Here is a 27,469-nt window from a genome sequence, read left to right as displayed (position 1 = left end):
AAACTCACTGCCAGCATGTCTGATACCGAGGAAGTGTAAGTAGAGAGAACGCCGCCTGCGTGTTCATCTGTTCAGCTTGGCTCCAGGCAGCGGAGCGAGGGCATCCCCACGGGGAGGAGAAGCTGGGTGCCACTTCATGCATGGCCCAAAGCCCCCCCAAGCACTGGGGAAGGGGTGTCTTGGATTTTGGGTGTCAAAGGGTCCATCAAAGCTCACCTGACACCTTCCCTGTCCAACATGGGACGCCCTTCAAACATCTCCACCCAGCTCAGCCTGTCCTCGGTGGCCACGTCACTACTCCTGGAGGAGGGGGAATTAAACATAGAGTATAATTGAGGAGCTGCTTTCTGCCCTGGTTTATGACCAAACCCAATGGGGTCATTTGACATTTACACATCAGTAGGTACAGAGGGGAGACTTAGGGCAATTGTGGATCAGAGGTATCATGGACAGACCTGCAGTGGCCAGTTAGTCCCCTCCTCTGCTACGATGCAGGCTCAGCTCAACCTGTGTCATTTTGTCCAAGCTACTCTTAAAAAAAAAAAAAATAATTCCAGATGAAATTTGGCACTTTTTTCATGCAATCTCTAACTAACACGTCCGTTGTTGAAGTTCTGGCCCCAGGGCTGCTCTGGGCTTTGGGTTTCATGCAAGGTGATGGTAGAGCAGGAGAGACTGGCAAGTGGGGGCAAGGAATGGGAACGGACTGCAAGTATGATGTTGCTACAGCCACGGGATAAACATTGAGCAGCATCTGACTCATCCCAAATTTTTATTAGACAGCCCTAAGGTTCAGGGAGGACGTATGGGTTGGCGTGGGCCATCGGCTACAGGCTGGCTTGCCTGGCACACCAGGGCTGGGGTCCAGCTTCGTCAGCCCCTGCACAGCGCTATGTATAGGCATCATGCTATAGCCCTGTGGCGACAGCATTATTCCTGGGTATGGATTCATACGCACCATCAGAATGAGCAATGCTATTTAAAATAAAACCCAAGCCCAATCACTTTACTAATCGTAAAACCAAATGGCTCCTGGGAGAGCAAAAGGAGAACGGGGGAAAGAAGAAACAACTGACTTTAAACTACAGTGCATTGGGTTGCATCAGTGTACGGTTTAAAGCTTGGTGATAATATAGAGTGGAAGGAATATTTATCTAGTTTCAATAACCTTTTTTCCTCTCTCACAGGGAGCAAGCAGAGGGTAAGTCCTAAATCTGTCTCTAATTTGCTTCCATGCAAGCCTGCAGCATTTGCTGGCCATGTCCGTCTTCTCCTTTCTGCCCACTGTTGCTATTTTAACAAAAAGTGCTGGTACTATTAGACAAATCTGAGGTCTCTTTTTTTTTTTTTTTTTTGTGCGTCTGTTTGTCTGACTGTCACCAGCTCCTGGTGATTTGACACTGCTTGTAGCCCCGAACTGATGCCCTGATTTTGGGGGACCCTGCTGGTTTTTGCAGGGGCACTGCCATCTGCTGGCAATTTATTTTGCAGCTTTTGTAGATATAATTTTTTTCTGTTTTAAAACATAGAAACCCGCAATATAGACAAGCAATATACACAGAAATGTACAAGTTTGTTTTCTTTGCTGTTTTTTCTTATACTCAAAGGCCCTCTCTGCCACCTCTTCCCTTCTACCGTGCGTGTATGCCTGAGTTCCCAGTGCCCAAGAAAAAATTCAATACAATATTGCCTTCCTCTCCTTTTATACCTCCTTTTTTTCCCCCTCAAAGTCATTTTATTTGCTATTTTACTTACTGATTTTGAAGCAGCCTGTCAGAGGCCATCTTGCCCGGCATCCCTGTGAGCACAAAGGGCTCTGCCTTGGGTAATGTCCTACTGGTGTGTCAAGGTTGATGGTTGATTTGTCTGCTTTTTTTTTCCCCCCTCCCCTATTTCAATGCAGAGGAATACGAAGAAGAAGGTAACAAAAAAACGTGGAATGTAATTTATCCTTCTTTGATTCTTGGTCCTGCTTTTGCCTTGTCTGTATTTCACCCTTCTCTTTGGTGCTTGCCGCTAAAGGTGATGTGAAACACTTGATCGATAAATCAGTCGGAAACCATAACTGGCCAAGTTGGGGTCATGATGTGCCGAGCCTTCACGTTATGGTGAAACGCAGTATCTGAGCCATAGGGGATGGTTGTAAAGCTTGGGAGCTAACCTGTCTGTAAACTCAGAGCATTTTAGAGCAGGGACTGGTGCAGAGCCCACACAATGTGTCATCAGTGAAATCCTGTCATTGTCATTTTGGCAATGTCCACGTACTGAGTTTAAACTTTGAAACTGAAAAGAAGAGCAGGTTGCCCAGCTCCTGAGGAGCACCCAACAAGGCACTGCCAATGATGGAAAAGGTGAGGCAGAGAACCGACTGGCAAAGGTGAAGTTTTTTGACACACTTTTAGCTGGCAAAAGGTAATTTGACAAGCTGCGAGAGACAGAGTGCAAATCTGGAAAGATGGAGCATGAAAAGCCCTTCTCACCTGAGTTGTTTAAGCTTTTGTAGGGAGCAGGGAGAGGAAGATTTTGAAGATGTATCCGCGTCTTTGCTGGACACTTGACACGTTGGCTTCAGTTCAGGCAAGCGCATCTGCTGGTTGTCATCCTCCATTTTCTCAAGGTGTCAGTGACAGAGGCGAGGGCCAAACTCTGGGCTTTCTCCTAGGATCTGCCCTTAGTGTCCAAGACATCTTCTAAGGTGTCAAGAGTGAAACCCTTTACTGGGAGGTAGAGTATTTGCACGTGGAGGGTATGAGACCAGCTCTGAGACAGACTTGCCCCAGTGCAGAAATGTCCACCATAGGGATTTTATACACAGCAGGATTTTTTTGGCCATGGATTCCCCGATTGCTGCAACTGGCTAATTCCCATCAGTGGTGGTGGGAACAGAGGTGTGACTGTGGCCGTGCTCAGAGTAGTTCCTACCCTAAGGTGCCCTTATGTCTCTAATTCCCCCAGCACTGCTTCCGAGGGGATCTGCAATCTGCCCTCTCCGAGGGGAGAAAATAGAGACACCAGATGAGTTGTGCAGGTGCCTTCAGTCACCATCATGTCTATAGTCATGATGGCACAGAGCCAGGGAGGTGAAAGTGGTACTCATGGTCCATCCTTCGTAGCTTGTCAAATGTCCAAAGAGTAAGCAAAGGGTGTTGGTCCTACAGACAAGCCTTCCTAAAAGGAGAAGCATTTCTTCTTACCTTTCTCCTTCCTACCCTAACTGTCTCCTTTTGGGTGTCCAGAATTTATGATTAATATGAAATTAATAGGCAGGTGACTTCCTATTTTTTTAATCTGCATGACTGTCTCCACTGACATGTATCTTCTCCTTGCTCTTCACTTTTGCTTGACCTTTGTGTTATCTTCCAAAGTCATCCATTTCCTTTCCATGTAACTTCTCTCCATCACTTTCTAACCACGTTTTTCTCCAGGCCTGAGCTCACCCCAATACAAGTTTATAACAGTTTTCTGTTTTCATTTTCCTGCTTGCTGTTACTCCTTGTCCCATGACACTTGCCACCTGAAGCTCAGGAAGAAGGTATGTGACATGGCTTCTGCTTTCTTTCTCTCTTACCACGGAGGAAGAACATGTGTGAAGAAATCCAGAGCAAACGGTTCACACCCAGTGGCCGGGACTCGGTCCTGAGCCACAGACATCAATGCAATGATGGACATTGATGTCACTTATTGAGCTGATAGGAAATTGGGCCTTTTTTTGTTTAAAAAACCAAACCAAAACAATTTTATATATACATTTATATTCAAAAATACATGCATATATCTAAACAATATAATATAGATAATATACACACACATATATAATTTTTACATATATATGTGTGTGTGTATGTATATACGTATATGTATATGGAAACAAACATATACATATTTGGTTTGGCCTACCAGTTTTACTGAACTGCTTGCCTTTTTTTGGTGACAATGGTGTCAAGTCCCTTCCTTTCTCTCCAAAAGTTTAGAATTTTTAAAAGGGAGCGAGACACCCTACAAAGTTTATATCCATCTGTTGAAATTCAGGAATGAATTTCTTTGAAATTTCAAAAATTGATAAATGTTGGTGAAAATTTTTCACCATTTGAGACGAAGATTTAAAACAAAAAAAAAATGCAGCAATTTTATTTTTGGTTAAAAATTCACCAAAAGTCAGTTTTAGGAAATATCAGCCAGCTCTAATAAGGAATAAAATACTGGATGCCTTTTTAAATGTGGTTTTCATTTGTGGTCACATTCCCATATTTCAGTAACATTTATAACCCCATAATATGCCCATAAAAACGTTAATTTTAATTCTCCCTCACCCTGTAATTCCATCGTTGTGTATTCTTACCCATAATGGCCTGGGAGCTTGGCAAACCTCAAGAATGTTCCAATGAGATATTTCTTGTTTTAATTTTCTCCTCTCATTCCCTTTGCTGCCGTTTTCCCACCCGCAGAAGAGGTTCAAGAGGAAGGTATGTGAAACAGCTTCTCAGCCCTCCCCTCTCTTTTACAGCAGGGCTCTGTGCCGATGCGCGCCTCGATTTTGCAAGGTGGTAGAAGAAAACAAGAGGCGAGAGAAAGGTGCTGGGGCAGAGGATCTGCAGGCAGAGGGCTTTTCTCGTCCCTTGCACACCTTGCACCGAGGGTGCCCCATATCCTCGCACATCTGTGCGGACACCTCCGCTCCGGTTTTCGGGGAGGGAGCAGCAGGGGAAATGCGGATACCATCCCCTTGTCCAAGCCACAGCAGGCTCCGAGGACGATTTTTAGACGCGGGTGTTTGTAACGCCCGCTGTGGAATAACTGGGGTCTGGCTATAAAGCCTTCTATCAGATGTCAACTGGTTTCTCCTACGTAGCTTGGCAGATAACGGTCGGATGGATTTTGTAGTCAAAATCCATCTGTGGTAAGGTATGTGTGTAGCCATATATTACACAGTACATATTCTATAATATGTAATATTATATATAGTATATTGTATATATTATAAGTTTATAGACTATAATATACAATATTATATATAATATGAATAATAATACTACAGAACGCAGATCTTACTAATTATATCTATGTAGACGTTGGCAAGTAACCCCAGCGGGCTCCCGGCCTTGCACGCAGCCTTTGCAAAGTGTGACAGGCAGGGCAGAAGAGGGGATGGAACAGAAACCCACCCTTTGCACTCGAGAGGTTTGGGATGTTGTGCTCCGGGTAGGAGGAGCCAAAGGGTGTGTTGGTTCCGTATTTGCAAAGCTTTGTGCTATGGGCACATTCGAAACAAGGGTAAACCTGTTCATAACGCCTTGGGAGACCCACTCTGAGCAGTTTGCAGGGTTTTTACAGCATCCACGTCCTGAAGGTTTTACATTTCTTGTACCTGTGTGTGCTTTGGTCGCCTGTCTCCATTTCATCTCCTCCTCTCTTTCTCTATTTCATACCCCCTGTGTTTTCTTAGACCCTCCTGTTGCATTCACACACCCTTTAACCTAACTGTTCTCGTTTTCCATCTTGTTGCTCTTGCTCCCTACCACGTCCCACCTGATGAAGTTCATGAAGCAGGTATGTGCCGTCGCCTTCCGAATTGCTCCCCGCCGTCTCCTTGGCGGTGGGGGGTGATTCAAGGGCAGTGCGAGAGGAGCAAGACCCAGTTACTTTGCCTTAGGGCTTCTGTTCTCTTTGCTTTCCACCTCTCCTCTGGGACTGGCTCTGCCACAGACTGACCCATGGGAACGGTCTGGGTGCAAGGTCCAGCAGATGTTGGCTCGGTGGTAACCCAGCCTCTCCTGCCGTGTGGAAGCTTGCCATAAAGCCCATCCGAGCGATGGCAGATTGTTCCTATAAAACTGGGTTTAGAGGGAAATTTCGGCATGTATTATTTCAGCTTATTGTTAGGTTTTCCCCTCTCCCTCCTCTTTTACATGGTGCAGTTTTCTCAACCACACGTGCCTCAAATTCCTGGCCATTAGTGCATCCTTTACCTGGGATAAAACTTTTCCCTCTGGCTTAACAGAGTTTTCAGCCTGTGTAATATCATCCTGTGTAATAATGTGTTTCTCCTAATGTTCCTTTGCATCCTGTCCTGTGGCTCTTCCCACCTAAAGAAGCTCAGGAGGAAGGTATGTGACGTGACTCCTGAATTCTCATTTTTCAGAGTAAGCTCTTGTTTAGCCAGTAAGCCATAAGATGGTAAAAGAGAACAGGAGTTAAAAATAGACATATTAATATAGAATAAAACTTGTCACCATTTTGTTTTTTGTACTCCCTTCATGTTCTGTCTTGACGTTGAATGCACTGGAGGTGCTACGTGGTAATTGTTGCATTAAGAAAAAAAAAATGTATGAAAACTGCTGGGAAATGTAAACCTCTCAAAAGGATGAAGATTGAAAAGCCTTTGCTCCAAGACTGGCTGGGTCTCCCTGTGAGGCTTATTTTGGACCTTTTGGGGTGGGTCGGGCCTCTGAACGATGTGCAGATGTGCCCATGATCGGTCTGCTGCTACAGCAGCTGCGGAGAGGATTGTACTGGGCTGACGTTCTTATGATAGCCTTTCCACATGCCCTTTTTTCAGCTTATACCCTGCTGTATAAAGCAACTGGTGATAATTTCGATGCTTTAGCTTTGCAAATGATTAAAGGTGGTTTTCTTTTTCATGCAATGGAGTTTCCGGGCCACTCTCATGGTAGTACGTGCAGCCACGTGCCACCAAAAACCCGCCAGCCTCAGGTTGTAAACCCACGTGGGCAAGCATCAGGGTTGTGAAATGGCATGCTGCTCTGGGCTTTATGCAGGACTGCAGGAATGTGCATATAAGACAAATATCATCTGATATGGCCATTTAAATCACCTTTATGCTTTTAATATCCCAGACCATTTGTGCCCTCACCTCCACTAGTGCTTTTCGTACCCATATTCATTTTATTTCCTTGCAATATACTCTCCTCCTCCTCCACTTTGTACGAGTGAAACTTTGTTCTGATGTTTCTAACGCTCTTGTGTTCTTTTGCATTTTGCTCTGTGACTCTTCCCACCCGCTAAAGCTCATGAGGAAGGTATGTGCCATGACCTGCGAATTCCTCTATTTCTGTCGGAAGCGGTAACGTGTGCAGGAATTCTGGAGGTGGCTGAAGAGAAGAGGATGCAAGCCCATCCTCTGCACGCTCGCTGACGGCTGCTTGGCTCTCGCAGGATAAGCGGTGTGATGAGTAATAAGAACTAACCACTGTTTTGAAAGCAGTGCCCAAAGCACAGGCTGGGGCTTGCTTATATATTCCCCAGCGCTCTGATTTCGCTAACCAGGCTATCGGTACGGATACCAGTTGGTATGGGGATAGTGTTCCCAAAAGCATTTCCTCTACACCATGCGCCAGGGCTGGAGGTGGCAGAGCCATGCCCTGTGGCAATGCCATGTCCCTCGACCACGTGCAGCTCTTCCTCCTGTCCCCCCCGCCACCATGTGGGGACAAAACTCGCTTTTGCAGCAATGTCTGCTGATGCGGAGAGACTTGCATCTCAAGTCATGAGCAGCAAGTGACACGGTGTCATACACAGTTTTCTGTTGGGCTAAGGATTGGACCGAGTGGCATCGTTTTGGTTGTGGGGTATTTGCAGAAAACGACATTTCAGAGGAAAGATGTAGTTGCATGCTTTTTCCCTAACTGTTGGTATTTGTCTGGGTTAATATGCATTATGCAAAAACAGGGGTAGCAGGGTTGCAATTTTGCTTGATTTGATAATGTGAATTATAAATCACAAGCTGTGTGATTAGCAAAATAGTAGGTCATGCTTATTAAAGCATCAGCCTGACAGCCCAAACCCATTTACCTTTCAATTGCCCTTCTGTCGTCCCGTCCCCCGCCGCCCCCAGCATGTCCAGCTAGGCTTTCATCGGATACTTTATTCCGTAGGTTAGAGAGAGGTAACATGCTCGTACTTACTGTCCCCCATTGGTGTGCGGTCCTACACCCCAGTGGTGAAATCCTGGGCGCTAAGGAAATCAATGCCAGCTCCTCCGAGCCCATTGATTTCTGCAGAGGCTGGGATTTCTATGCACATGAATAAAGCCAGGTTGTCTATACCCTTTTTGCCCATTCAAACCTATGGGTAATGGACTTGATTTAAATACAAGTAAATATTTTTGTTAACCCAAGGCTACCAATGGCACTTGATTTATAACACCATGAATATATATGTTAGTCACCTGTATCTTTTATCTCCCAACACTCCCTGTCCTTCCTCTCCATGATTTTCTAATTGACGCCCATATGTGCCCTCTATTTCTCATTTAATTTTATTAATGGTTTTTATCCCTTTAACCTCTCCACCCTGGCTAAAAAAAGTGTAAGGTTTTTTTTAATCAATGTCTGTTACTTGCTCTAATTCTCTTATCTTTCTTTGCATCTCCTTCCCTACTACTTCTCTCTTAAAGAAGTCCATGAACCAGGTATGTGACTTCTGAATTCCTCTGCGTCAATCTGAAGGGTTATTGTGTGCTGGAAATTCAGTTGCGCTTGGCCATTTCACAATTGGGTCATGTTCTGAATTGGGACAAAATGGCAACTTTTCAAACAAACAACAAAAAAGAAAAAAAGGAGGAAAGTCTTGTTTGGAAGCTATTGAAAATGAATTTTTTTGTTTAGTTGAAACAAAACATTTTAAACATTTTGTTCCAACATATTTTTTTTTCCTCTTTCCTCTATGGAAGATTTCCAAATTTTAAAGTGAAAATTCTATTTGAGATGCTTCTGAAGCATTGACTTTATGGATAATGTGGGGTATATATATAGTGTAATGCAAGAACAAATCTGGAATGAGAGATTGCCACAAGGCAAAAAATGAAAAGGTTTTGTTCTAGAGATGTTAATAACTACGCAACCTGTTGCGGTTGTGAAACTTTCTATTTTTTTAACCAAAATTTTAGCTAAATCTACATAAGCTTTGAAATATTGAAATTTAATCGAAACTATGGTTTCTGTACAAAAATGATACCAGTAACTCTAATATTATACTCAGGAATTCAAAGATGGTGGAAGAAAACAGATAAAAACAAATATTAATGATAAACTGTAACTTGCACCTTCCTTACACCTTCCACCAGTAATAATTTCCTCTGCTCTGTGATGCGTAATAATGAAGACAGGAGCTAACTGTTGCATGAAAAATGCAATAACATTTTTGTAAACAAATATCTCAATGTATAAGCTGTAATAATAACCACTGACTGGCCTCAGAGCCATCCTTACACGGCGTACGGGAACGTTATAATGTTTATTAGCTGGAAAAGCAGAAACTGAACTTGCAGCGTCCTCCAAACTGCCTGTGAAAATCATTCTGTGCCATTTGTAGTAGCATTATTAAAGCAGTCACATCTCAGCAGCCGCCCACCCCAGCTATTTCACTCTGCTGTCCACAGAGGGAGACCAGCCTCTTAGTTTAGACGAGATGAGTAATTCTGAGTGAGGTGAAAGCTGTCTGATTGATTTTTGCATGACTTGACACTTCAACGTTCATCTGCGCGCTGCTTCTCATTTCCCTCCTGTTCTTGGCGCTTCTTGTTTCGCATCCTTCTCTTCTCCTTTTAGCCATATTCGTTCTTGTCTGTTATCTGCTTCTAAGGTTTTTCTGACCTTGGTTTGCACAAGTTAAAGGTCACTGCTACCATCTCAGCTGCTTTGCCTGCCTCTGTACCTCTTTCCCGGGGTATTTATCGAATTGCTACTCACTACTTGAGTCTTGGTCTCAAGCTTTGACATATATGTGAGCTTGAAATTTGTGCAAAACACCAGGTATTAACGTAATTTGATTAACAATAATGCCATACTTACAGTCTTCCCATGTTGTGGTTTTTTTTTTTTTCCCCTCTGTAACATAAAGCCTAACAAAAAGGAAAGTTTATAAAGAAGATGTAAATAAAGTTTATAAAGAAGATGTTGGGACACCTTATAGCAGCCTTCCAGTACCTAAAGGGGGCCTACAGGAAAGATGGGGAGGGACTCTTTATCAGGGAGTGGAGCAATAGGATGAGGGGTAACAGTTTTAAACTGAAAGAGGGTGGATTTAGATTGGATATTAGGAAGAAATTCTTTACTGTGAGGGTGGTGAGGCACTGGAACAGGTTGCCCGGAGAAGCTGTGGATGCCCCATCCCTAGAAGTGTTCAAGGCCAGGCTGGATGGGGCTTTGAGCAGCCTGGTCTAGTGGGAGGTGTCCCTGCCCAGGGCAGGGGGTTGGAACTAGATGATCTTTAAGGTCCCTTCCAACTCTAACCATTCTATGATTCTATGATTCTACAACAAGTTTAAAGAAAACTCCTATGTCAGAGGGAGACCGTCACAGCTTTTCATGCAACTGTATGATTATTTAGTTTCTCTGTTATTAATACTGTCTTTGTCTAATACATCTAAGTCACAGACTCGGCCTGTTGTTGCTGTTGTATGATTCTTGCTCTAATTCCTTTAATTCCCTGACACTTTCCACCTAACCAAGTGCACGTGTGTGACATCTAAATTCCTATGTATTAATCTGAAGCATTCCCATACATAGGAATTGGAAGATGTTGAAGAAAACCAGAGTCATGAAGAATCAATCTGTTATTACGACTCCCTAAAATTTATTTTCCCTATAGGAAACAAGTATAATTATTGTTTGTAACTGAAGAGCCACCTTCTAAGAAGCTTAGAAGAAACGTTTTAGTGCCCTTGAAAACTTTTAGGGCTGTGACTATACCGTGGCCAGGGCAGAGCTGCAGAAACACGAGCTGCTCGTGCTCGCAGGCATTGGCTGCAGCAGGATCCCGGAAGGCAGGCTCCAGTGGTTTCTGCTCCTTTGCAGCAGAGACAAGCCCTGTGTAGACCTGAATATTTCCAGTTCTGCAGAGACAGGCCTCACACATGCCAGTGGAGGATCTTAGATGGTGCAGCTTCAGATGCAAAGGCAGGGATACACTGAAAGCCTCATTTCCTTGCAGTAACTCTTGTATCCCCACACCTCCTCCAACAGCTAAAAGGGCGCGTGTGCAGCTGAAACACAGGTTACAGTGCACACTGGCAAAACTCTCTTCTTGGGCACGTTTTCTGTCAAATGTAAGGGTCACCAATGTTACTACAATTGCCCACTGTTTATATATTTGCATGATTTAAACTGTTGCAATTCATCAACATTCAAATTCCGTTTATCTTTCATTTCTATGGCATCCCCTCCCCATCTGCTTCATACCCCATTGTAATTACTTCCCTTTTCTACTCTTATTAACACTCTATCCCTATAACCCAGTCTGCAAATGATACTCCTTCAACCCCATCTCACCAAAGTTTGAGGTGATCCCCTCCTGAATAACTTATTTCTAATTCTTTTATCTTCCTTTCCTATGTTTTTCCCCTGACACTTCCTACTAAATGAAGCCCCCCCTCCAGGTATGTGATTTAACTTCTAAACTCCCCAGTGTCTGTCTGCTGGGACAGCGTGCATGGGAAGTGAATACAGGGTGACAGGAGATAACAACCTACCTGTTAATGACAGCTTGTAACTTGCATGCCTTTGGGGTGATTTTTTTAGTTTTGTTTTTTTTTTTTTCCCAGTGAAATGTAATCAGCACTAAGTAGGAGGAAACTCACCTGTTGCATGACAATTTTACTAAAAACTAGGGGAAGACATACAGTATCGTGAAAGAGTAGCTCAGCAAAAAGCGTCCTTGTGAAATGGGTTAAATTCTGCACTCTGATAGGAGAATGAATATTTCTTCCTATAGAGAAAGCTTTGTTTCAAATCTTGGCGCAGAATTTGACCCATTGCCTGTACACAGGGAATATAAATACTGTGAGATTTTTGCATTACTTTTACGCTTGCTTTGCAAAAATATTCAGAGGTGTGTGTATGGCTGAAAAGCAAAGCCTGCCCCGCAAATCCGCATTGCTGATCGATTCCTGCTTTGCCAAAAAAACCCCAGAAGAATGAAATGTAGACCTGCACAGACTTTTAATGAACCTTTTCTTCCTATGAAGTAATCCATTTGTAATTCTCCACTGCAAATGGATGTGAGGAACAGCAGTAGACTTATATAGACATCCCAGTTGTCTTCAAGGAAGAAAATGGCCTTAGCCGTAGATCTAGGAAAGAGAACTGAGCTTCTTTGGCAGTTAGCTGCACGTTGGTGATGAGTTACAGCAGGTATTTCAGTAGGTTTCCAAGCCACATTGCGTTTATTTCAAACATCTGAAATGCTGCTGTACAAAAGGACGTATCTAATAGCGCTTTGAGGGTGCTGACAATGTTCATGTGCATATTTCAAGTCAAGGTAAACCTTGGTACACTGTGCTGTCAGGTTGTCCTTTATGTCATATAATGCTCATAAGGTTTTTTTTTAAGCGCTGCATTATTATCATAAATCTGCCTGTTTCACATGACTGAATTCCTTTCCTGTCCTGTGACTTTGTTTATATGCTATTTCAAGTGTAATTAATTTATTTTATCTCAGGTTTACTTCTTAACTTCGCCTCCCTCTCCCCTTTTCCTCTCTGCCCCTCCTCCCCTTTGGCTCAAAAGCTCTTTTGGTGTGTGAAATAACAGGTTTCTCGTTCTCATTCTCTTATTTTCCATCGCACCTTGTTCCATGATACTTCACACCTGAAGTTCATGAGCCAGGTATGTGACGTGACTTCTGATTTACTCCACCTAGTTGCAGCACAAGAGTGTGTGTGTGCGTGTGAGCGACAGACGGGAACAGGAGTCTTGGGTTGGTAGAAGAGAACAAAACAAGAGAAACAAATATTAACCACAATGATCACTTGCAGCCCTTTTCTCCTTTAATCTCCATGCTTACTACTACTATAACCTTACAGCATCGTTAACTCCTGACAGCCTCTCCAGAAACCTTTTCTCCTTGCCTTAATTCACTAATTCCTTTATTTTTTCCCCCTTCATGCATTCCCTGGTCTCTTACTCAGGCTTCCAAGAGCTTTAAATATCTGTTCTGTTTTTCTTTTTCCTATTTCCTGTCTTTCCATCACTGCTTCTACCACGACAACAGCAGAGGAAGCCCCTGAAGAAGGTATGTGATGCATCTACAGACTCTTACCCTTTCTCTCTTTCAGTGCTGGGGAGACAGTATTAAAAACACTGACCTTGTTCAAGAGCAAAGAGAGCATGGGAGGGAAATGGTCTCTCTGGATGGCTTTGGATGAACGTGGAGAAAAGGGATGTATGTTTGCCAAACCAGATCACCAAAAAGGTGTTTTTTCTTCTTGTTCAATCTCCGGAGAATCCGAGGTTCCCAGCGTAGCAGGGAGAGAGCGGGGACAATTGCTCTTAGGAGAACAGTACTGGTTGTGGATTGACTACTGTGCTTCTTCTCTTTTGCTTTTATCCTTCAACCTACAGCTGATGAAGGCGGCGAATACTATGATGGTAGCCAGTGTTGTCTTAGGACAACAAAGTCATCTTTCTAACATCTCACTCTTTTTTTTCTGCATTTGTTTTTGTTTCTCACTTAATTTTAAACTCAGGAACTGTGCCAAAACACCTCTGCCTCAAAGAATTGCTTACTGTGCATATCCAATCACCCTTGGAGGGGTCACTGTTGTATTGAGAAGCCTGTACATCCTCATTAGAATAGCAGATAGTGAAAACCTAACTCTAGAAGCTTGCTCTGGACTTGTCTCTTAGCTAGAACCTGTTGTGTCATACCTCTTACCAGCAAACCTTCTCTATCCCCCAAAAATGAAGAAAGTATCTCTTAAATCCCAGTGACGTGCTTGAAAACGGAGCTGAGCCCTGCATAAACATGCCTTCCTCACCCAGTCTTTAAAAGGTGATGGTCTGCAGGCCTGAAACTACAGATCTTTAAACTTCTGCTCCATCTATGCACTTAAAATTGTGCTAAACATCAAGCATGTGAATACATTTATTCATACTGGAGGGGCAGGCCATCAGCTTAAGATAGTGTGTTCATAATACTTGATTGCGTGGGTGCTTGAGCACATGCATGGGGACAAGACTCGTGTAAAAGGACCAAATCTAAATGTATGCAGGGTCAGTTTTGCTCTTGTATAAAGGCAAAGTAACTTAAGGCCCCTGGGCCAAATTCAAAACCAGTTTAAATGTATAGAAAGACTCTCATGGACTTTTACAGGCCTTTGAAGTAGCTTGGTTGTGTTCTCACTGATTCAACCCCTAGAACACCTGGCCAGCTGTTTCCAAAGACAAGGCCCAGTGCCACTTGAAACCACTCTGCATTTTCAGTGTTTCTTTGTTTTGTTTTGTTTTGTTTTTGTAGATTTTTTTTTTTGTTCGTTTGTTTTAATTTTCTTACTCACTTTTCAGGCTTTTTTTTTATTTAGGGAAATACCCCGAGGACCTCTCTGAGCCCCTTTCTCTCCTTCTTTTTCACTCTCTTTCCTTTTATTTTTAATAGCATATTGATTTTTGTTTCTCAAGGACACATTTTGAGTTAGAGATGTTGCTTCCGAGAAGCGGGATTAAGGGAGGGTGTTTAGGGATTTCTGAATGAAGTAAAGGCAGTTCAGATGGATTCAAAGAATGTGGAGAACTGTCAATATCTCATAGATTGGGCAGGAGAAAGCGGGGCTGTGTTTATGGTGTGCACTCTTCCTGCACTAACCCTTTTGGAAACCAGAAACTCAGAGACTCTCTAATCACCAGGGCAGTGAATTTGGATTTCCAGTAGCTCTTGCCTTCTTTTGGCAGGGTTGTATGTGGGGATTTCATCACAGCCCCATGGTTCATGGGCAGAATGACCAGAATGTCAGTCAAAATCCACCACAGGAACAGGAATTTGCTATACCAATTCCTGCTTGTCAACAAATTTTGGCCCAGTTCCTTGACTTGGTGTCTTGAAAGAAGGGGCATTTCAAAATAAATCACATCCCTGGACTGCTTTTGGTGCATACAGTATGGACCATGCTGGGTCATGCACTGCAAAAGACAGATTTATTTAGTTAGTTTGTTTTTTAATAAAGGCTCCTATTTCTTTGTTATCCCCTTTTCTGGTTTTCTGGAGGTACCTTTAAATCTTCTAATTACAATCTCCTATTTCAAGAACAACTAACCTTATTTTTTCTTTTTATTTTTACAATTGTTTGTTGGTTTAATGAAGTTTAAAGTGCTGATTTGGTGGCAGCTGAAACCAAACTCACACAGTCGTTGACAGACAGGCATCGATTCTGGCAACCAAGGTTAACAAACAAAACCAGTCACTTCCTGGCTACTTTTTCTCCCCCCTCTCCATGAAATGTTACTAACTGGCAGCTTTAAGCTAAACGGGAATGTTTCTGAAAATTATCTGGGTATGTCATAAGGGAAGGCAATCCTGAGTGAATAAAATCCCTGATAGACTGGTTAATCGTGATTACTTTTTCTCTCTCCAGATAAAAAAAACCCCACAACACAACAATTTACCTAATGTGTTAAGAAGCTCACTGGCTATTTGAAAAGCAAAACAACTTGAAAAATAACTAGAGAAATACAGAAGTACCCTCTTGGCTAATGGTATTTTTCTTCAGGAGCGATTTGTGGCTTCCTTTATTCAAGTGCTCTAAAACACTTTTATAATTACATGCTGTTTATTTTATTAGCACTGCTGTAGCATCTTGAGGCCTCAACTGAGATATGTTTTGGTAGGCAGCGTTCTTGCAGTAAATGAGAAAAGTCTATCCCTCCCCCCAAATTTCATTACTGAAATTGGTAGGGAAAAGTGTGAGAGAAAGGAAAGATTGGTTTCTGATTGCTCACGTCTTTTCTCTTAATTATCTCAATAACCCATTTCCAGCCACTTCCTCATTTTTTATTATCCAACATCCTTACAACTGATGTCTCCACTAAATATTATCCAGTATCAGTTTTTGCTATTTTCTTCCTCTGATAATGTTTCATTTTATTTTACCCTACTTTGTTTCATTTGCTATTCCCAATTTCCTCCATCAGTCCCAAAACAGCTGGACGCAAATAAGCATTTGAAGAAATATAATATGATTTCTCTATCATGATATGGATAGCAGGGCTCATGCACCCAATCTTAAGGGAGGCTGTTTTTACTTTTACATTACAAAGCTGGTTGTTTTTACCAGATTCAGTAGGCTGTGAGCTTTTTACCTCAGTTCCTCCCACCGAAGCAACACAGGGAGAGTCTTGTACTGCAGTATCCAGCAGCATCCCTGAAAGATCAAACGTAGCATGTGGTTATGAAAGTCAACCTGGGTCCCTGTGAGACCGGGCCAGAAAAAACACATAGGTTTGATTTACTTCTGTTTGTGAGAATAACAGTGCTGAACTTACTGGCATTACACTGGAGTTAATAACTGAAGTTTAAAAAGCGTAGCAGGGAGGGGAATTGATCACAAGCACAAATGTTAACCAAGTAACTCATAAGACAGCACGTTTCTGAGAGCCAGGGAAAGGTCACTTCTTGTAGGGGAACACTTCTGACTGCCAGGGGGCCCAAGTTGACAGTCTCTGTGATGGTTTAGCCTGCCTATCAGGGCATTATGCCTCTCCTGGAGATGCAAAGATCATTCCCATTAACACTCATGGGAATTTTGCATGTACCTCAGCAGGAGAGGATGCTCGCTAAGAGAGGATGGCCTGTCCAAGCTGGGTTTGAGGAGCACCACACAGTGCAGAAGAAGCTTATTCTTATCTTCCCCATGGCACCAAAGTATCTCAGGGACATGCGCTCTAAACTACCTTGTGAGTCAATGAACCTGGAGAAAATATGTTATGAAGCTTTTTCCCTCCTGGCGTTCATGTGAGGCATATGAGCAAAACCGGCAAAGCCTAGTTACCATTAAATGACTGTGAATTCAACTTAACTTTAGAGAAAGAAGTGCTGATTGAAAAAGGCAACATTTTCTTCTACCCTCCAGCCCAGCTGCCCTCCTTAGAGCTTTGGCCATGATGGTTTGAGAAAAATAATTTAGCATTTACATGAAATCCTTGCCTTCCAGATACTACATTTGGGACTTTTATACAGTCTCTTGATTCTTTTCTGCCAAATTCTGTTTCAAGGGTAAAAACAAATTCACTCCTAGGAAAACTTGTGTGTGAGTGTGTGTATTTCTTTTGGAAGTGCTTGAGATTTAACCACTTGCTCTGGGATGTTTCCCCTAGGATTAAATTTCCCTTCCCTCCTTTTACTTTAACTGGCAGCTGGCATGATCTCTGTTGTTCTAACTGTTCTCCCTCTTTTTCCCTTCCTATTTTGCTCCATACTTCCAAATTCAGAGGAGAAGCCCAGAATAAAGTAAGTACGAGGGGCAGGGGATCAAAACCCTGGGATCATTCTTCTGATCTAGCAGAAGCCTTTAGATTGTCTATTAGGCAAATGGCCACTAGAAGCCTTTATCCCTTGTGCAACACCCAGCTGTCCTGCATGCCTTTCCAGGATGTCTGCTTCTGCCAGAGGATGCCTTAGCAGTAGTTACTGGCCAGGGTTTTAAGACCAGTTCCTGATAGAGTCAAAGGACTTGTGAACTTGTGTCCAAGATACAGTCATCTCACAGTACCCCAAGATATAGGCGGCTCAACACTAAATCCTTTGTGAGAGGTCATAGCTGGGAAACTACCCATCCATCCAGGATCGCTGACAGCAGGAAGGACGGCAAAAGTTGGGCTGGGCTGACTTGAGCTTAACTGAGGTTTCCTACGGACCTTCTGGCTCTGGGACTCAGCGCCTTCCCTTCCCACTCTACCAGCTGCCCAGAAAGGAGCATGCAGCTCTGCGCCGACAGCCTCGTAGGCCAATGTCTTTCTGTGTGGTAGGGAATGACCTTAGGCTTTGGGAATGAGAAGGGTTTTTAAGGGTAACTCCCTGCCCTGCGTGACCTTCCACAAAGGACAAAGTTCCTTAGTGCTATTCTGGAGTAGTTTTCCATTGACTTGCTGTTTCACCCCTCTGTATCTCCATCAATATTTCTCCTTGTCAGTATCATTCCCGAGGGCAGGTCAGGTCAGGATGTGATATTTAAAAAGCTGCCTGCTCTTTAAGATGAAAATCCTTTTTTTTTTTTTTTCCTTTTTTTTTTTGACTCTTTGCAGACTGACTGCTCCTAAAATACCGGAGGGTGAGAAGGTAGATTTTGATGTAAGTATTCCTGAGACTGACTGTGTGTGTCTGTCTCTACCTGAGCCATATGCATGTGTGCAAACCCACATAACTCCTCCTGTATTGGGTACCGCTGAGGATAAAGTCAAGGACAAAAGTATGGATGCTTTGCTGCCTCTTTTCAGTGAAAGGCTACTCACTGCTCCCTGAAACTCTCTGGATACATTATTGCTCATGGGACTAAACTAAAATATCAATTCATGTGTTTCTTTTTTTTCTCCTTGAATCCTTGAAGCCAATATATGAAGAAAGGAGAAAGTAAGTGTTTTAGGAGCTCTCAGATCCCCTGTCCCATTGCTGTAAATGGTTTGAAAGTTGCAGGTTGAAATAAAGCAGGCCTATACTTATCTGTTACTGAGAAACACTACCTAAGATGACAACAGAATTTTAATAATAAACAGAGATCCAAATACTTTCCTAGAAAGTTGATAGAAAAATGAAGAAACTCTGGTCTTGAAAATCTCCACAGAAATATCTGCTTTGCCCAAAAATGCAGGACCGTTTTCTAGATAAGATTCACATCCCAAAGTGAAGAGGAGGCAGCTAAGCAAAGCCAGGGATAAAATATGGTGCAGGGGAATGGGAGTTTTGGGTTCTGTTTCCTTCTGGGCCCCTGACTGTCACCTGAATGAGTCTCCAACTGTCTCTGACCTGCATCAACAGCCACTTAAGCTAATCCCATAGATTTCCATGGATATCTGCAAACACTTTCTGCTTTTGTTTCTCTGTGTAGGAAGGGTGCTGGCAATGTCCAGGGCATGTTCCTAGAGCACTATGGGCTGGCTTAATGCATTTTCCTGCTTTTCTAGGACATCCAAAAGAAAAGGCAGAACAAAGACCTGATTGAACTGCAGGCCTTGATTGACAGCCACTTTGAAGCTAGAAGAAAGGAAGAGGAAGAGCTGGTTGCCCTCAAGGAGAGGATTGTGAGTCCTTGTGCTGACATTTCCCTATACTAGATTGGGAGATCCGCTGTAGATGAGAAGCTGAATCTATCAGTCCACTGTCAGAGTTTAGCAGAAAGCTGTATTGCTATGCACAGAAGGGACTGCTCAAGTCACCACCAAATAGCTTCTTCCCACATCTGTTCCTTCTCTCAGCCTCTTGTTTTACATCTAGGAATTGCATGTGTGACGCTTCTCCATGTTCTGGCAAGGGAGTGGGTGGCTCACTCTCCACAAACCAAAGCTCTCGGTGGTGGGGCATAATACTGGAGGTAGATAAAGCCACAATGATGACTCAATGCCTCTGCTACTGGTTCTTGCAGGAGAAGCGCAGAGCTGAAAGAGCAGAGCAACAAAGAATCCGGGCTGAGAAGGAGAAGGAGCGTCAGGCAAGGCTTGCGGTAAGTGACTTTGCGTCTCTCTCCTTGTCTCAGCATCAAATTGGAAGAGATCTCTACAGAGAGAAAAAAACTATAGGTTCTGCCTGTCTCAGTCCAGAGAAAAAATGACCACCCTCTTAAAGCAAGGGCTGGAAACAGGAGTTGCCAGTTCTCATCAACGTGCTTACCTGATCACATTCCCTGCAGTGACACTGGCTGCTGGGGAAGCTGTGAGTCTCCCCTGGAGTAACTTACTTCTGTGTGTCACACTCCACAGGAGGAAAAGGCACGGAGAGAGGAAGAAGATGCCAAGAGAAAGGCTGAGGATGATCTCAAGAAGAAGAAGGCTCTGTCCTCCATGGGTGCCACATACAGCAGCTATCTGGCTAAGGTAAGATGCATGGATTGGTGGAAGAAATATGGAAGCATTAAACCATGGGGTTGACTTGTAACAGTCATTATTACAAGTTGAGAAAACAGCTCGCCTTTCCTTCTTCCAATCCCTAGCAACTTGTCTTACATGCTGTAGACGAAATAATTTCATTCAGTCTAAATGTCTGCAATCTGACATTAATTGATGTTCTGAAAATAGGCTGATCAGAAGAGAGGGAAGAAGCAAACAGCTAGAGAGACAAAGAAGAAGGTCCTGGCAGAGAGGCGCAAGCCCTTGAACATCGACCACCTTAATGAAGACAAGCTGAGGTGACATACCTATCCTAATTTACTGAATGTAATCCACTGAAATTTGGTCATACTGTCCCGGAGTCTTCTCTAGTGAAAAAGTGAGGTAGAGGAGAGGGCCTCCCTTGAAATTCATCACGAGACAATGTTAAGTTGTGCCCTTCCTTGATCTGGAGAATAGAGAGGAAATGGGGATATGGGGAATTGTTGAAATGGTTTGGTAGCCACCTAGCCGTGCTTCTGGCATAGCTTTATGAGCCTCTCTTGCTCATTAGGATTAGTTGTTTATGGCACTGGGTAGAAACTTTAAACCCAGCTCTGAGATGAGTTGAACAACCCTACAGTTTGGTATCTGCAACATTCCCAGGGGTGAGTTGAGCTGCTAAGGTATAAGTACAGGTCTCCACAGAAGCTGGAGGCTTGGGAGCTGAGTGCTCTGGTGCAGAGCAGTCATCAGATGATAGTCTGGACTCCACAAGCTGGAGTTTACACATGATTGAAAGATGAACTTAGCTCACCTCAGCCCTGAAACAGATGAGATTGTGCAATGGCAGCTACTCTGCTCATCTGGGTGGCATTCAGAGTCCTCCCTCCTTCTTGTCTGATTCCCCAGGACTCTTTTCTTTCATTAAGAGTTAGGGGGAAAATTAAATCTGTAGGAAATATGTTAGTGTGTGACATGTGCAAGACTACAAGTTCCTTTAGTTCTCGGGTGAGGTGGTGAGAAAATGCGACCTTGAAAATGGTGAGCAGCTTTCAGAGGATGGAGAGGGTTTGCAGGAAGATGCGTGAACTGCATTAAACAAAACGTAAAAAGCCTCTTTACTAGTGATGTGAAAATGGTAGAAAATACATGATGTGATTTGTTTCTCCCATCTTCCTTTCCCCAAAAACACATAGGGACAAGGCTAAGGAACTGTGGGACTGGTTATACCAACTGGAGACTGAAAAGTATGACTTTACAGAGCAGATCAAGAGGAAAAAATATGAGGTGAGTTACGCAGCCATTTTGCTAATGGCACTGGGTCCAAAATGTAAAAATCTCTGTGGCAAAAGCCATGCAGTGACATCACTTGGGCCTCCAATGCCCTTTTGCAATATTTAAGCTGCAAGACACTTGGAACTGCATTCCCCTTATGTACATACTTGGACTGGATTTCACGTTTTACGCTGAAATTGAATAGACCACTCTCAAGGTTTTAAGTGCCCCATGGAAAGGCAATTCCAATAGAAAATGGACTCTCCACCCTCTTCCCAAACTCATCTTGTTCATTCTTGTATATCTATGGGTAACTGTGGCCTGAAAAATCAGTAACTCAATTCACTCATCTTCATTGCAAAGTAATACTTTTAAACCCATCTTTGATTTCACATTTGAACGTTATAAGTTTTATTCCCATCCCAGACAGATTCCCTGTGGACTGAGCTCTCTGGAGTCACTGAAAACTGTCTCCAGACAAGAGCATCTGATTGAAGTGTCATATGGTAACAGAAAATGGATGTTTCCTTCACAGTCACAGGACAGGGCTGCACTCACCTAGGTCAGGTTTCAGTGGCTGAGAAATCCTACTGGATCTCTCTCCGTCTCGCTCTCTTTTTAATTCCCAATCACACAGATACATGCTGGCATGGAATGAGCAACACCAATGTAACTATCTCAATCTCTCTTAGATTTTAACAATGCGTTGCAGGCTGCAGGAGCTTTCCAAGTTGTAAGTACAATGAACTTGCCTGTGTAACAGCAGCAGCAAAGGCTATGAAATGCATGAGCCTGACGCATGGTCAGAGTGCCAGGACAGAAACTGGCACTTGGCTGCCGGTGCAGAGAGAAAAGAGAAAACTGGATCTTGTGTCTCTCCCTTCACTTCCTTTTTCTCTCCCCTTCCATTCTTTGAAAAGAGATGAAGCAGTAATTTAGGAAAAGTCAGGGTCCAACTGGGATGTGGTTAAAGAACAGAGCACGCAATGCTCTCAGATGATCTCTAAAATAATTCCCTATCCAAACCTCTGGTATTACGTTGTGTGGGTGAGTCATCCTGATGCAGCTGGGATACATGCAGAAGTTTAGGGATGCATGTGTAAGAGCTTGGAAAGATTCTCCACCTTGTGGCCACATGCTTATCCAGATCCAAAATATTGGAGGGCTGGCTTAATGATAACAGGTCAGCTGGGTGTGGAAGAACAGGAATTAAGGCAGCACCAGGGGAGATGTACATGCTACGGTAACCTCTGCGTAAAACCTCTGCATAAAAAAAAGATGGGTGGCTGCTGATGAAAAGCAAGGAGAGAAAGTATAAAGAATGAGCAAAATAGAAGGAAAATGCACAATTGAGATGTGAAAAGTTGAAGGAAAAAGGGAAGATTATAGCAGGAAAAAACATGAGGAGAAAGGTAAGTGAAAACAGCAACGGAAATGAAGGAGACACAAGCAAGGATACAAGGGAGAGACAAAGGAAGGAACTGAGACACACAGGAGTGGAGCTGTTCTTTAGCTCTAGTGTCTGTTGCTCTTTGGTGCTTCGTTGAAGAATGAGTGTTATAGTCACTATCACAAGGTTATCAGTGAAGGTAAGTCTTAAGTCATTGGGTCAAATGAAGACAGCTGGTTCTCCTCCACACTTCGGAAAAATACTCAGTTGCAAAAAATAATTTAAACCGCTGCTGCAGATATTAAAACTTCCATGAGTAAGTACAAAGGCAGCTGATCTGCTGATCTCTCCTTCCTTGTGTTGTCCTGTTCCTGCTAATGTTTCAGTCTCTTATTCTGTTTGCCATGGAAAGACACAACCCAGGAAATCCCCGTTGTTGGGCCAGCGTGAATGTATAACTTCTTTTTCTTGTTTCGCATGTGGGGAATGTCACGTGCCACTTAAAATATTAAAATGTTGTGTGATCAGTTCTTGGACGTGCAGACCCAGTGGAGAACTTTGAATTACACCAAAAGCAGAAGCAAAACATATGTCTTGGCAAGTGCATTTTTCCACCACAGGAAAAGTAGGTAGAACCTTGACTTGGTTACAAATGAGAAGGTGAAGGGACAAAAGAGGGCTCTCTATCACACCCTAGTTCCTGTGGCCTTTTCCAGTACCTGACCTGGAAGAGTTCCAGGATTTCAGTAGCAACACCAGAGCTAGGGGTTAGGACTGAGGTGATAAGTCAGTCCATAAAGTGCTCATCCTGTGCAAGGTAGGTGTTTGATTTCCCGTGTGTCAGGTTGACATATGTAGTTTACCTATGGCTAAACAAAGAGATGCTCTGTCTTGTAGGACAGACTCTCTAATGGCCTGCAGATATCAACAGAGCTTGGGAAGGTGTTCAGAGCCCCAACTCCAACCTTTTCCTTTGTGGTTGCTCAAGCTCTCCTTGAATATTTTCTTCTTCAGCCCCTTTAAAAGTTATCTTCTCTTATTAGATGAGTGGCTGGGAAGGTGGTAACTGCTGCAAGCCCCTCACCTCCTGCTCTCCCAACCAACAAAGGTACTCCAGCAGAATGTATGATCCATGTTCCACTCTTGAGGTCCCCATCCAAAGTTCACCGAAGCTCTTTGAGCTTACACACTTCTGAATGTGTTGGAGTAGGGGAAGAGTGAGAAGGTGAGGTTTGACACATACAGGTGGATGGGACCGTGCAAGAGCTTTCCAGCTGGCCAGGGTGACCTTCATTCCGGTTCACTTGCCTGCAGTTTGACATGCAAGTTCAGAGGAGATTAATTTGTATACATAGGAACTCTTCTAATAAAGGTTATATTCTAGCTCTTATTTCCCTTGACATATGAAATGGGCTTGCAGATGTATTGCCAAGGAGCAACATTTCTCTCCTTCATGCAAGGGTGAGCTTTTATTTCAAAGGAAGTATTAATCCCTACCAGAGGCACCTGCTTCCAGCACTTCAGCAGGTAAAACTCCCCTCTCTGTGAGGGAACAAGGTTTTTTTATCTCTAAAAACCCTGGTCATGTATGTTGTTTGCAGATTGTCACCCTCAGGAACCGGATCGATCAGGCTCAGAAGCAGTAAGTACCTGTATCCCCTTCCCAGCTCCTGGCTTGGGGATATCTTCTCAGTGTTCAAAATAGTTGCTTCAGCCTCAACACCGACATTTTCTTGTTGCAATGAAATGAGGCTAGGGATGGAAGGGCAACTCCCATCCTGCCTCACATTGAGAAAATGAAGGGGAAACTGAAGCGAACATAACAGTTAACAAGAAAAAATCATGTTTCTTCACACCATATCTGCAAAATTTCCATCTGCTTATTGCTAGGGTTTTCAAACACCTGACTGAGGTGCTCTGAATACTTGAGGGAATACAACCCTTGTTTACAAAGGGTAAACAAGTGGTTGCTAAGATTATAAGGAATGGTGTGTAACAAGACTAACATCATGGGATTACTGTTGCGAGTTCTTTTCACTCATCATCTCTCTCCCGCTGTCCTTCCTCACAAGACTTCTATTTCATTAGATTTTTTTAGTCTTGTATCTTAAACTATTCTAGATGTTTACAGTGAACCTATGAGAGACCAGGGCTAGACGAAGCCTGGTGCCTAGGGCACGTAGAAAACTAACCGACACAAATAAGGAACTGCAGGGAAGCAAGGGAGGAGAACACTGAAGTGGTGGGATTTGATCTTCACTGTGCTTCTGTATCTTCTTAGAAAAGTCATGCCAGGAATGAACTGGTGGTCTTTGGTGACATCTTTGGATGACAGCAGTGACCAGACACTGTCTTCCCACTTCCCCAAGCCACCCTGCCTTATCAGATGAATGTAACACTGGGGGTTCAGTTGTCTGTAGACACCAAACATAAGGCTTGACCTTCCCGTGGTATTTTCTGTGCAGAGCTGTAGGCTGATAAACCTCAGTAGAATGTGCAGCTGCAGAAGGATGCCATGGTTTGTCTGGGTGTTGCTGCTCTTCTGAGGGGCACTACCACACCACCCACAACACGCAGTGCCATTACTGCATGCTTGGTCCCCCAAAAGGCATGATACTCTCTCATGACATCATTTGAAAAGATTGCACTGAGAAGCCCTCAGCTCGTGAGATTTCTGTGTACTTAAATTTCTATCCACGCTAGACTTTATCATTCCAAAGGAATGTCTGCTAATGTGTTATACAAGGATCAAGTGATCCTTTTGCTTCAGACTTTATTAAGTCTTCTTAAGCACACTCTAAAGGTTAGGCATAACATCAAACATCACAGGCGCTTATGGAGATAAAAGGGCTCTGCCTTCGTTTGAGGAGCTACGCAGTTCCTACACTGGGTTTTGAACCTGTGGAAAGGCTGGCAAAAGGAACACTGAGATGAATTTAAGATAAGCAGAAAATGTTCTGCTCTCCCTCATGTGAAAGGTCAATTTTTCGAATAGACCAAGTCTAACTTGGTCAAAAGGTAAAGTATCCACTCTGTGTATGTCTGTGTCACTGCGCTACATCCTTCCATAAATATGGCTAGTGCTCTTGAACCAATCCATGGGGCAGCAACACACAAATCTCCCCAGATGCATCGTCCACATTTTTTTCTGCTCCCTGGAGGAACCAGTGGTCCTGAAGAAGGGCTCTCTGTTGATGGCAAGACCCCACCACCTTGTGCTTGACCCTCAACCCCATGCTCTGCCATGTCAAAGAGCTGCCCCCTGTTTGCATGTGCTTCGGTTCAAGAAGCAGCCTCATCATCGTGTGTGTGAGATGGAAAGGTTTGGTGGTGTGCCAAGCCCCAAACGCCAAGGTACTGCCCACGGGAACCGGTGCAGAATCTAACCCGACTAACTTCATGCCTGGCCCTTCTCTGACTCCAGGCGTGCCTGCTTCTCAGTCAGAAGGTAAGTGGCTTGCATGCAGGATTGCCCTTCTGTGTGCAAGAAGATGTTATTTGGAGAGAACGTGCCTCAGGTGCTTTGTGTGGGGAGCGTAGCTGGACTGCTCCTGCACACACCACAAGGAAGACGGGGATAATGATGCGAGGGGAGGCCTAACCAGTTGTTTTGACTGTCTTGGAGGCTCTTGCTCTCGTGATATAAGGCAGAACCCACTCTGCCTTTGCTAGAGCAAAGCCATTCTAAGTTGTATTTAAATTATTGCTTATCTTTTTGCCTCCACTACTAGATGACTAGACCATCTGGGGAACTTAACCAGAGGTCCCTGATAATGAGCAAATTTTCACCAGAAACAGCTCTAAATCCTAAAATCTAGATCATAGCAGATTTGAAGTCAGGAAACTTCAAGACTGTGGCTAGATAGGCCTGTAATTTAGTTTTGAGACCACCTAGACTTGTGTCCTGATAATGCAGGAATCTGGAAGGGTCCACCTCCTTCAGGCATGCACATCCTGGCCTTCCACTAAGAGCCTGAGGAGGTATCTCTTTCTACAATATCGACAATAGTTTTCTTAGGATGTGGTCTATGGCAGGTGTGCCCAATATGGAAAAATGAAAGCAGCTTGATCCTAATCTGAGAGTCAGAAATGCGCAGTGGTCACAGGACCCCACTGCTTCCACCACACTGACGTGTTTTCCTTTCCTTTTGCATTGTAGCAGCAAGAAGGCAGGAGCCAAGGGCAAGGTTGGCGGGCGCTGGAAGTAAAGAACCAGGCAGGATGGCCCTTAGCGGTGTGCCGAAGCCCTGCTGGTCTCCTCTTTCCTCCTTCACCAAACACTTGTGTACCCACGCCTCAACAATAACAAAAATCGCAACATCAGCCTGGGTTGGCTATTGCTGCTGCTTTTCTTCTTTTTCTTCCTGGAGGGGTCTGGCGGCTTCCTCAGTCAAAAGGAAGCAGGTTCTCTGTGAAACTCGGGTGACTCCTTGCTGGCATCTTCAATTCCTGCTAAGTGTGTCCTTTATCCTCCTGATACCAGCCCTATGCTGTCCTGTAGATTGCTGTGTACAAATCTCTGGATTTTGTAAATAAAGCACGACCAGTACCTACTCCAATGACAGCTCTCTGGAATGGTTTTTCATACTTTATTTAATGGCATCCCATTTGGCAAGGATTTGGCAGTTGTTCCAAATACTTATTTAATATCATTTGATCGAGCTCTACACCTGGAAATGAGGCTCGGTATCATCAACAAAGACCCCGGATTGGTGACCTCTTTTACAGCCACCATACAGGCAGATAACAAAAGCCGACTGTTCTGGGGGAGCTCCTAATCTGGATGCCAAATGTAGTTGAAATTGACTTAAAATTTTGAGCAATGAAGGGAATAAATGAATTGGGAACAAAGGAGGAAATCCATAGAAGTGGTAGTTTTCAGCACACAGTATTTCTTAAGTGCACAGAAGTCACAGTACAATACAGAGAATGATTCATCCAAATATCGCATTACAGTGTTGTTTATTGAGGCAGATAACCTACATATAATACTAAATAA

General features: G+C 43.6%; 1 protein-coding gene across 6 annotated transcripts; it reads left to right on the top strand.

Annotated features, from left to right (window-relative positions):
* Window positions 1-27,029, top strand: TNNT3 (troponin T3, fast skeletal type). 6 transcript variants are annotated; one of them, XM_054198084.1, is made up of 16 exons: window positions 1-35; window positions 1,188-1,201; window positions 1,904-1,921; window positions 3,521-3,532; window positions 4,446-4,463; window positions 12,612-12,623; window positions 13,009-13,029; window positions 17,217-17,235; window positions 18,030-18,075; window positions 18,906-19,022; window positions 19,364-19,441; window positions 19,698-19,811; window positions 20,013-20,122; window positions 21,002-21,092; window positions 21,773-21,813; window positions 26,630-27,029. In XM_054198084.1, the coding sequence occupies exons 1-16, from the start codon at window positions 16-18 to the stop codon at window positions 26,676-26,678; spliced, it is 780 nt and encodes a 259-aa protein (XP_054054059.1). In that variant the 5' UTR covers window positions 1-15; the 3' UTR covers window positions 26,679-27,029. The 6 variants fall into 6 exon arrangements, with proteins under 6 accessions (XP_054054059.1, XP_054054057.1, XP_054054056.1 ...); XM_054198082.1 differs by lacking the exons at window positions 12,612-12,623; window positions 21,773-21,813 and adding exons at window positions 8,414-8,428; window positions 24,072-24,112; XM_054198081.1 differs by lacking the exon at window positions 12,612-12,623 and adding an exon at window positions 8,414-8,428.
* The last annotated feature ends 440 nt before the right edge of the window (window positions 27,030-27,469 follow it).

The sequence above is a fragment of the Rissa tridactyla genome, chromosome 4 (assembly GCF_028500815.1).
Source record: "Rissa tridactyla isolate bRisTri1 chromosome 4, bRisTri1.patW.cur.20221130, whole genome shotgun sequence".
In the NCBI taxonomy this organism is placed as follows: domain Eukaryota; kingdom Metazoa; phylum Chordata; class Aves; order Charadriiformes; family Laridae; genus Rissa; species Rissa tridactyla.
This window is presented reverse-complemented; position numbering and strand designations above follow the sequence as displayed.